The sequence below is a fragment of the Coregonus lavaretus genome (assembly GCF_964263955.1).
Source record: "Coregonus lavaretus genome assembly, contig: HAP1_SCAFFOLD_3181, whole genome shotgun sequence".
Classification (NCBI taxonomy): Eukaryota; Metazoa; Chordata; class Actinopteri; order Salmoniformes; family Salmonidae; genus Coregonus; species Coregonus lavaretus.
The window spans coordinates 55179-67402 of NW_028156357.1; the positions used below are offsets into that span (position 1 = coordinate 55179).

The 12224-nt window shown below is 42.7% G+C and overlaps 1 protein-coding gene across 1 annotated transcript in view; it reads right to left on the reverse strand.

Annotated features, from left to right (window-relative positions):
- LOC311126436 (chromosome transmission fidelity protein 18 homolog) overlaps nt 1-11928 on the reverse strand; it is a gene marked incomplete at its 5' end in the record, with an annotated part of 52144 nt that extends 40216 nt beyond the window's left edge. Inside the window, 3 exons of the mRNA XM_084200435.1 lie at nt 5450-5580; nt 11423-11572; nt 11704-11928. Of these exons, the coding sequence (XP_084056561.1) occupies nt 5450-5580; nt 11423-11572; nt 11704-11928 (506 nt within the window). The remainder of the gene's footprint in view (nt 1-5449; nt 5581-11422; nt 11573-11703) is intronic.
- Between the last annotated feature and the right edge of the window lie 296 nt (nt 11929-12224).

Genomic DNA, 12224 nt, shown 5'->3' on the forward strand with positions numbered 1-12224 from the left:
ACCTCTACCTCCTGAACAGAGTTAATAGATATCCACCTCTACCTCCTGAACAGAGTTAATAGATATCCACCTCTACCTCCTGAACAGAGTTAATAGATATCCACCTCTACCTCCTGAACAGAGTTAATAGATATCCACCTCTACCTCCTGAACAGAGTTAATAGATATCCACCTCTACCTCCTGAACAGAGTTAATAGATATCCACCTCTACCTCCTGAACAGAGTTAATAGATATCCACCTCTACCTCCTGAACAGAGTTAATAGATATACACCTCTACCTCCTGAACAGAGTTAATAGATATACACCTCTACCTCCTGAACAGAGTTAATAGATATCCACCTCTACCTCCTGAACAGAGTTAATAGATATCCACCTCTACCTCCTGAACAGAGTTAATATATATACACCTCTACCTCCTGAACAGAGTTAATAGATATCCACCTCTACCTCCTGAACAGAGTTAGTAGATATCCACCTCTGCCTCCTGAACAGAGTTAATAGATATCCACCTCTACCTCCTGAACAGTCTAACAGAGTTAATAGATATCCACCTCTACCTCCTGAACAGAGTTAATAGATATCCACCTCTACCTCCTGAACAGAGTTAATAGATATACACCTCTACCTCCTGAACAGAGTTAATAGATATCCACCTCTACCTCCTGAACAGAGTTAATAGATATACACCTCTACCTCCTGAACAGAGTTAATAGATATACACCTCTACCTCCTGAACAGAGTTAATAGATATCCACCTCTACCTCCTGAACAGAGTTAATAGATATCCACCTCTACCTCCTGAACAGAGTTAATAGATATACACCTCTACCTCCAGAACAGAGTTAATAGATATACACCTCTACCTCCTGAACAGAGTTAATAGATATCCACCTCTACCTCCTGAACAGAGTTAATAGATATACACCTCTACCTCCTGAACAGAGTTAATAGATATCCACCTCTACCTCCTGAACAGAGTTAATAGATATCCACCTCTACCTCCTGAACAGAGTTAATAGATATACACCTCTACCTCCTGAACAGAGTTAATAGATATCCACCTCTACCTCCTGAACAGAGTTAATAGATATCCACCTCTACCTCCTGAACAGAGTTAATAGATATACACCTCTACCTCCTGAACAGAGTTAATAGATATCCACCTCTACCTCCTGAACAGAGTTAATAGATATCCACCTCTACCTCCTGAACAGAGTTAATAGATATACACCTCTACCTCCTGAACAGAGTTAATAGATATATACCTCTACCTCCTGAACAGAGTTAATAGATATCCACCTCTACCTCCTGAACAGAGTTAATATATATAGACCTCTACCTCCTGAACAGAGTTAATAGATATACACCTCTACCTCCTGAACAGAGTTAATAGATATACACCTCTACCTCCTGAACAGAGTTAATAGATATACACCTCTACCTCCTGAACAGAGTTAATAGATATACACCTCTACCTCCTGAACAGAGTTAATAGATATACACCTCTACCTCCTGAACAGAGTTAATAGATATACACCTCTACCTCCTGAACAGAGTTAATAGATATACACCTCTACCTCCTGAACAGAGTTAATAGATATACACCTCTACCTCCTGAACAGAGTTAATAGATATACACCTCTACCTCCTGAACAGAGTTAATAGATATACACCTCTACCTCCTGAACAGAGTTAATAGATATCCACCTCTACCTCCTGAACAGAGTTAATAGATATCCACCTCTACCTCCTGAACAGAGTTAATAGATATCCACCTCTACCTCCTGAACAGAGTTAATAGATATACACCTCTACCTCCTGAACAGAGTTAATAGATATACACCTCTACCTCCTGAACAGAGTTAATAGATATCCACCTCTACCTCCTGAACAGAGTTAATAGATATCCACCTCTACCTCCTGAACAGAGTTAATAGATATACACCTCTACCTCCTGAACAGAGTTAATAGATATACACCTCTACCTCCTGAACAGAGTTAATAGATATCCACCTCTACCTCCTGAACAGAGTTAATAGATTTCCACCTCTACCTCCTGAACAGAGTTAATAGATATACACCTCTACCTCCTGAACAGAGTTAATAGATATACACCTCTACCTCCTGAACAGAGTTAATAGATATACACCTCTACCTCCTGAACAGAGTTAATAGATATCCACCTCTACCTCCTGAACAGAGTTAATAGATATCCACCTCTACCTCCTGAACAGAGTTAATAGATATCCACCTCTACCTCCTGAACAGTCTAACAGAGTTAATAGATATCCACCTCTACCTCCTGAACAGAGTTAATAGATATCCACCTCTACCTCCTGAACAGAGTTAATAGATATCCACCTCTACCTCCTGAACAGAGTTAATAGATATCCACCTCTACCTCCTGAACAGAGTTAATAGATATACACCTCTACCTCCTGAACAGAGTTAATAGATATACACCTCTACCTCCTGAACAGAGTTAATAGATATACACCTCTACCTCCTGAACAGAGTTAATAGATATCCACCTCTACCTCCTGAACAGAGTTAATAGATATCCACCTCTACCTCCTGAACAGAGTTAATAGATATCCACCTCTACCTCCTGAACAGAGTTAATAGATATCCACCTCTACCTCCTGAACAGAGTTAATAGATATACACCTCTACCTCCTGAACAGAGTTAATAGATATCCACCTCTACCTCCTGAACAGAGTTAATAGATATACACCTCTACCTCCTGAACAGAGTTAATAGATATACACCTCTACCTCCTGAACAGAGTTAATAGATATCCACCTCTACCTCCTGAACAGAGTTAATAGATATACACCTCTACCTCCTGAACAGAGTTAATAGATATACACCTCTACCTCCTGAACAGAGTTAATAGATATACACCTCTACCTCCTGAACAGAGTTAATAGATATACACCTCTACCTCCTGAACAGAGTTAATATATATCCACCTCTACCTCCTGAACAGAGTTAATAGATATACACCTCTACCTCCTGAACAGAGTTAATAGATATACACCGCTACCTCCTGAACAGAGTTAATAGATATACACCTCTACCTCCTGAACAGAGTTAATAGATATACACCTCTACCTCCTGAACAGAGTTAATAGATATACACCTCTACCTCCTGAACAGAGTTAATAGATATACACCTCTACCTCCTGAACAGAGTTAATAGATATCCACCTCTACCTCCTGAACAGAGTTAATAGATATCCACCTCTACCTCCTGAACAGAGTTAATAGATATCCACCTCTACCTCCTGAACAGAGTTAATAGATATCCACCTCTACCTCCTGAACAGAGTTAATAGATATACACCTCTACCTCCTGAACAGAGTTAATAGATATACACCTCTACCTCCTGAACAGAGTTAATAGATATCCACCTCTACCTCCTGAACAGAGTTAATAGATATCCACCTCTACCTCCTGAACAGAGTTAATAGATATACACCTCTACCTCCTGAACAGAGTTAATAGATATACACCTCTACCTCCTGAACAGAGTTAATAGATATCCACCTCTACCTCCTGAACAGAGTTAATAGATATCCACCTCTACCTCCTGAACAGAGTTAATAGATATACACCTCTACCTCCTGAACAGAGTTAATAGATATACACCTCTACCTCCTGAACAGAGTTAATAGATATACACCTCTACCTCCTGAACAGAGTTAATAGATATCCACCTCTACCTCCTGAACAGAGTTAATAGATATCCACCTCTACCTCCTGAACAGAGTTAATAGATATCCACCTCTACCTCCTGAACAGTCTAACAGAGTTAATAGATATCCACCTCTACCTCCTGAACAGAGTTAATAGATATCCACCTCTACCTCCTGAACAGAGTTAATAGATATCCACCTCTACCTCCTGAACAGAGTTAATAGATATCCACCTCTACCTCCTGAACAGAGTTAATAGATATACACCTCTACCTCCTGAACAGAGTTAATAGATATACACCTCTACCTCCTGAACAGAGTTAATAGATATACACCTCTACCTCCTGAACAGAGTTAATAGATATACACCTCTACCTCCTGAACAGAGTTAATAGATATACACCTCTACCTCCTGAACAGAGTTAATAGATATACACCTCTACCTCCTGAACAGAGTTAATAGATATACACCTCTACCTCCTGAACAGAGTTAATAGATATACACCTCTACCTCCTGAACAGAGTTAATAGATATACACCTCTACCTCCTGAACAGAGTTAATAGATATACACCTCTACCTCCTGAACAGAGTTAATAGATATACACCGCTACCTCCTGAACAGAGTTAATAGATATACACCTCTACCTCCTGAACAGAGTTAATAGATATCCACCTCTACCTCCTGAACAGAGTTAATAGATATACACCTCTACCTCCTGAACAGAGTTAATAGATATACACCTCTACCTCCTGAACAGAGTTAATAGATATCCACCTCTACCTCCTGAACAGAGTTAATAGATATCCACCTCTACCTCCTGAACAGAGTTAATAGATATACACCTCTACCTCCTGAACAGAGTTAATAGATATACACCTCTACCTCCTGAACAGAGTTAATAGATATCCACCTCTACCTCCTGAACAGAGTTAATAGATATACACCTCTACCTCCTGAACAGAGTTAATAGATATACACCTCTACCTCCTGAACAGAGTTAATAGATATACACCTCTACCTCCTGAACAGAGTTAATAGATATACACCTCTACCTCCTGAACAGAGTTAATAGATATACACCTCTACCTCCTGAACAGAGTTAATAGATATACACCGCTACCTCCTGAACAGAGTTAATAGATATACACCTCTACCTCCTGAACAGAGTTAATAGATATCCACCTCTACCTCCTGAACAGAGTTAATAGATATACACCTCTACCTCCTGAACAGAGTTAATAGATATACACCTCTACCTCCTGAACAGAGTTAATAGATATCCACCTCTACCTCCTGAACAGAGTTAATAGATATCCACCTCTACCTCCTGAACAGAGTTAATAGATATACACCTCTACCTCCTGAACAGAGTTAATAGATATACACCTCTACCTCCTGAACAGAGTTAATAGATATCCACCTCTACCTCCTGAACAGAGTTAATAGATATACACCTCTACCTCCTGAACAGAGTTAATAGATATACACCTCTACCTCCTGAACAGTCTAACAGAGTTAAGTGGTCTTCTGTAGCTCAGCTGGTAGAGCACGGTGCTTGTAACGCCAAGGTAGTGGGTTCGATCCCCGGGACCACCCATACACAAAAAATGTATGCACGCATGAGTGTACGCAGTACGTAGACATATTGTCCGTCAGGTATTCTAGGTGTGTGTGTGTACTCACGGCTCCAGTACGTAGACATATTGTCCGTCAGGTATTCTAGGTGTGTGTGTGTGTACTCACGGCTCCAGTACGTAGACATATTGTCCGTCAGGTGTTCTGTCCTGTCTATAGCAGAGGTTATAGGAGATCATGGTGTCGATCAGCTCAACCAGCTGTTGTTTCTCTCTACTGCTGAACAACTGGGGGTTCACCTGGAGACAGAAACATGCTGTTAACAACTGGGGGTTCACCTGGAGACAGAAACATGCTGTTAACAACTGGGGGTTCACCTGGAGACAGAAACATGCTGTTAACAACTGGAGGTTCACCTGGAGACAGAAACATGTTGTTAACAACTGGGGGTTCACCTGGAGACAGAAACATGCTGTTAACAACTGGGGGTTCACCTGGAGACAGAAACATGCTGTTAACAACTAGGGGTTCACCTGGAGACAGAAACATGCTGTTATCAACTGGGGGTTCACCTGGAGACAGAAACATGCTGTTAATAACTGGGGGTTCACCTGGAGACAGAAACATGCTGTTAACAACTGGGGGTTCACCTGGAGACAGAAACATGCTGTTAACAACTGGGGGTTCACCTGGAGACAGAAACATGCTGTTATCAACTGGGGGTTCACCTGGAGACAGAAACATGCTGTTAACAACTGGGGGTTCACCTGGAGACAGAAACATGCTGTTAACAACTGGGGGTTCACCTGGAGACAGAAACATGCTGTTAACAACTGGGGGTTCACCTGGAGACAGAAACATGCTGTTAACAACTGGGGGTTCACCTGGAGACAGAAACATGCTGTTAACAACTGGGGGTTCACCTGGAGACAGAAACATGCTGTTATCAACTGGGGGTTCACCTGGAGACAGAAACATGCTGTTAACAACTGGGGGTTCACCTGGAGACAGAAACATGCTGTTATCAACTGGGGGTTCACCTGGAGACAGAAACATGCTGTTAACAACTGGGGGTTCACCTGGAGACAGAAACATGCTGTTAACAACTGGGGGTTCACCTGGAGACAGAAACATGCTGTTAACAACTGGGGGTTCACCTGGAGACAGAAACATGCTGTTAACAACTGGGGGTTCACCTGGAGACAGAAACATGCTGTTATAGACACACCCTAACCGCTTCTGTTTTTCAACACCCCCCCCCAACTGCTGTGCCTGGTCAAAGAGCTGTATTTTCATGTCATCTGACCATAGCGCCGGTTCCAATACAAGCGCCAATGCCGTTTATCAAACTCCAGGCGGTGCTGTGGTCAGATGACATGATAGAGCTCTTTGGCCACACACCAGTGGGGGGTTAGGTGTTGAAAAACAGAAGCAGAGGCAGAAAAGGAACCTCATATCTAACCCCGACCCTAACCTCATATCTAACCCCAACCCTAACCTCATATCTAACCCCAACCCTAACCTCATATCTAACCCCAACCCAAACCTCATATCTAACCCCAACCTCATATCTAACCCCAACCCTAACCTCATATCTAACCCTAACCTCATATCTAACCCCAACCCCATATCTAACACCAACCCTAACCTCATACAGTGGGGAAAAAAAGTATTTAGTCAGCCACCAATTGTGCAAGTTCTCCCACTTAAAAAGATGAGAGAGGCCTGTAATTTTCATCATAGGTACACGTCAACTATGACAGACAAATTGAGATTTTTTTTCCCAGAAAATCACATTGTAGGATTTTTAATGAATTTATTTGCAAATTATGGTGGAAAATAAGTATTTGGTCACCTACAAACAAGCAAGATTTCTGGCTCTCACAGACCTGTAACTTCTTCTTTAAGAGGCTCCTCTGTCCTCCACTCGTTACCTGTATTAATGGCACCTGTTTGAACTTGTTATCAGTATAAAAGACACCTGTCCACAACCTCAAACAGTCACACTCCAAACTCCACTATGGCCAAGACCAAAGAGCTGTCAAAGGACACCAGAAACAAAATTGTAGACCTGCACCAGGCTGGGAAGACTGAATCTGCAATAGGTAAGCAGCTTGGTTTGAAGAAATCAACTGTGGGAGCAATTATTAGGAAATGGAAGACATACAAGACCACTGATAATCTCCCTCGATCTGGGGCTCCACGCAAGATCTCACCCCGTTGGGTCAAAATGATCACAAGAACGGTGAGCAAAATCCCAGAACCACACGGGGGGACCTAGTGAATGACCTGCAGAGAGCTGGGACCAAAGTAACAAAGCCTACCATCAGTAACACACTACGCCGCCAGGGACTCAAATCCTGCAGTGCCAGACGTGTCCCCCTGCTTAAGCCAGTACATGTCCAGGTACGTCTGAAGTTTGCTAGAGTGCATTTGGATGATCCAGAAGAGGATTGGGAGAATGTCATATGGTCAGATGAAACCAAAATATAACTTTTTGGTAAAAACTCAACTCGTCGTGTTTGGAGGACAAAGAATGCTGAGTTGCATCCAAAGAACACCATACCTACTGTGAAGCATGGGGGTTTTAACATCATGCTTTGGGGCTGTTTTTCTGCAAAGGGACCAGGACGACTGATCTGTGTAAAGGAAAGAATGAATGGGGCCATGTATTGTGAGATTTTGAGTGAAAACCTCCTTCCATCAGCAAGGGCATTGAAAATGAAACGTGGCTGGGTCTTTCAGCATGACAATGATACCAAACACACCGCCCGGGCAACGAAGGAGTGGCTTCGTAAGAAGCATTTCAAGGTCCTGGAGTGGCCTAGCCAGTCTCCAGATCTCAACCCCATAGAAAATCTTTGGAGGGAGTTGAAAGTCTGTGTTGCCCAGCGACAGCCCCAAAACATCACTGCTCTAGAGGAGATCTGCATGGAGGAATGGGCCAAAATACCAGCAACAGTGTGTGAAAACCTTGTGAAGACTTACAGAAAACGTTTGACCTGTGTCATTGCCAACAAAGGGTATATAACAAAGTATTGAGAAACTTTTGTTATTGACCAAATACTTATTTTCCACCATAATTTGCAAATAAATTCATTAAAAATCCTACAATGTGATTTTCTGGATTTTTTTTTCCTCATTTTGTCTGTCATAGTTGACGTGTACATATGATGAAGATTACAGGCCTCTCTCATCTTTTTAAGTGGGAGAACTTGCACAATTGGTGGCTGACTAAATACTTTTTTTCCCCACTGTATCTAACCCCAACCCCATATCTAACCCCAACCCTAACCTCATATCTAACCCCAACCCCATATCTAACCCTAAGACTATACAACACATTGACGTACATGACAATACAACAGTATTGTGTTGTTAATTGAGGGTTTATGGACATTGAGATCACCCAAGATGATAAGCCTGGGGTTAATATGTAGTTTGATGGAGTGATGGGAAAGCCAGGCTTGAACCTGGGCTCACTGTGACATTACACCAAAACAGATGCATTTTAACAGATGCATTAGAACACACAGAGGCATTACAACTAGACACCTAGAACACACAGAGGCATTACAACTAGACACCTAGAACACACAGAGGCATTACAACTAGACACCTAGAACACACAGAGGCATTACAACTAGACACCTAGAACACACAGAGACATTACAACTAGACACCTAGAACACACAGAGGCATTACAACTAGACACCTAGAACACACAGAGGCATTACAACTAGACACCTAGAACACACAGAGGCATTACAACTAGACACCTAGAACACACAGAGGCATTACAACTAGACACCTAGAACACACAGAGGCATTACAACTAGACACCTAGAACACACAGAGGCATTACAACTAGACACCTAGAACACACAGAGGCATTACAACTAGACACCTAGAACACACAGAGGCATTACAACTAGACACCTAGAACACACAGAGGCATTACAACTATACACCTAGAACACACAGAGACATTACAACTAGACACCTAGAACACACAGAGGCATTACAACTAGACACCTAGAACACACAGAGGCATTACAACTAGACACCTAGAACACACAGAGGCATTACAACTAGACACCTAGAACACACAGAGACATTACAACTAGACACCTAGAACACACAGAGGCATTACAACTAGACACCTAGAACACACAGAGGCATTACAACTAGACACCTAGAACACACAGAGGCATTACAACTAGACACCTAGAACACACAGAGGCATTACAACTAGACACCTAGAACACACAGAGGCATTACAACTAGACACCTAGAACACAGAGGCATTACAACTAGACACCTAGAACACACAGAGGCATTACAACTAGACACCTAGAACACACAGAGACATTACAACTAGACACCTAGAACACACAGAGGCATTACAACTAGACACCTAGAACACACAGAGACATTACAACTAGACACCTAGAACACACAGAGGCATTACAACTAGACACCTAGAACACACAGAGGCATTACAACTAGACACCTAGAACACATAGAGGCATTACAACTAGACACCTAGAACACACAGAGACATTACAACTAGACACCTAGAACACACAGAGGCATTACAACTAGACACCTAGAACACACAGAGGCATTACAACTAGACACCTAGAACACACAGAGGCATTACAACTAGACACCTAGAACACACAGAGGCATTACAACTAGACACCTAGAACACACAGAGGCATTACAACTAGACACCTAGAACACACAGAGGCATTACAACTAGACACCTAGAACACAGAGGCATTACAACTAGACACCTAGAACACAGAGGCATTACAACTAGACACCTAGAACACAGAGGCATTACAACTAGACACCTAGAACACACAGAGGCATTACAACTAGACACCTAGAACACACAGAGGCATTACAACTAGACACCTAGAACACAGAGACATTACAACTAGACACCTAGAACACACAGAGGCATTACAACTAGACACCTAGAACACACAGAGGCATTACAACTAGACACCTAGAACACACAGAGGCATTACAACTAGACACCTAGAACACACAGAGACATTACAACTAGACACCTAGAACACACAGAGGCATTACAACTAGACACCTAGAACACACAGAGGCATTACAACTAGACACCTAGAACACACAGAGGCATTACAACTAGACACCTAGAACACACAGAGGCATTACAACTAGACACCTAGAACACAGAGGCATTACAACTAGACACCTAGAACACACAGAGGCATTACAACTAGACACCTAGAACACAAAGACACCTAGAACACACAGAGACATTACAACTAGACACCTAGTTTAGGACAGATTATATCCAGTGTGTACCTACAGGTCATAGATTAGGACAGATTATATCCAGTGTGTACCTACAGGTCATAGTTTAGGACAGATTATATCCAGTGTGTACCTACAGGTCATTGTTTAGGACAGATTATATCCAGTGTGTACCTACAGGTCATAGTTTAGGACAGATTATATCCAGTGTGTACCTACAGGTCATAGTTTAGGACAGATTATATCCAGTGTGTACCTACAGGTCATAGTTTAGGACAGATTATATCCAGTGTGTACCTACAGGTCATAGTTTAGGACAGATTATATCCAGTGTGTACCTACAGGTCATAGTTTAGGACAGATTATATCCAGTGTGTGTACCTACAGGTCATAGTTTAGGACAGATTATATCCAGTGTATACCTACAGGTCATTGTTTAGGACAGATTATATCCAGTGTGTACCTTACAGGTCATAGTTTAGGACAGATTATATCCAGTGTGTGTACCTACAGGTCATAGTTTAGGACAGATTATATCCAGTGTGTACCTACGGGTCGTAGTTTAGGACAGATTATATCCAGTGTGTACCTTACAGGTCATAGTTTAGGACAGATTATATCCAGTGTGTACCTACAGGTCATAGTTTAGGACAGATTATATCCAGTGTGTACCTACAGGTCATAGTTTAGGACAGATTATATCCAGTGTGTACCTACAGGTCATAGATTAGGACAGATTATATCCAGTGTGTACCTACAGGTCATAGTTTAGGACAGATTATATCCAGTGTGTACCTACAGGTCATAGATTAGGACAGATTATATCCAGTGTGTACCTACAGGTCGTAATTTAGGACAGATGATATCCAGCAGGAGAGACAGGATGTCCAGACTGAGACTGAGCTCACTGACTCTGGTCCTGATGCATGCTGGGACGTCAGACAACATGGCCGCCAGAGCGTTCCTGCTGGCCGTGGTCTTAGTTAGAGCCTGAGAGAGAGAGAGAGAGAGAGAGAAGGGGATGACATGTTATTCTGGCTGAAATAACAACAACAGCTTCCACAACACAACCCCGAGGAACACTACATTATATCCCAACCCAGGCTCTGGTCTGTGTGTACCTCGTACTGGCTGTGGGGGTAGTTGATGCGGGGGACGTGTGTGTGAGCAAACAGGAAGTGGAAAGCTACGGGGAGGAAGGGCTGGTATCGCAGCAGAGAGAAGTTCTGCCCTTGCAGCATGGCCTGGGTCAACCCGTCTGAGAAACCCAGCCAATCCAGAGCCTGACACACTCCGCCCAGACTGGGGTCTTTCACACGCATGGACAGGAAGTTATCATAGAGACCCTGGGAGGGAGAGAGAGAGGACAGGAAGTTATCATAGAGACCCTGGGAGGGAGAGAGAGAGGACAGGAAGTTATCATAGAGACCCTGGAAGGGAGAGAGAGAGGACAGGAAGTTATCATAGAGACCCTGGGAGGGAGAGAGAGAGGACAGGAAGTTATCATAGAGACCCTGGGAGGGAGAGAGAGAGGACAGGAAGTTATCATAGAGACCCTGGGAGGGAGAGAGAGAGGACAGGAAGTTATCATAGAGACCCTGGGAGGGAGAGAGAGAGGACAGGAAGTTATCATAGAGACCCT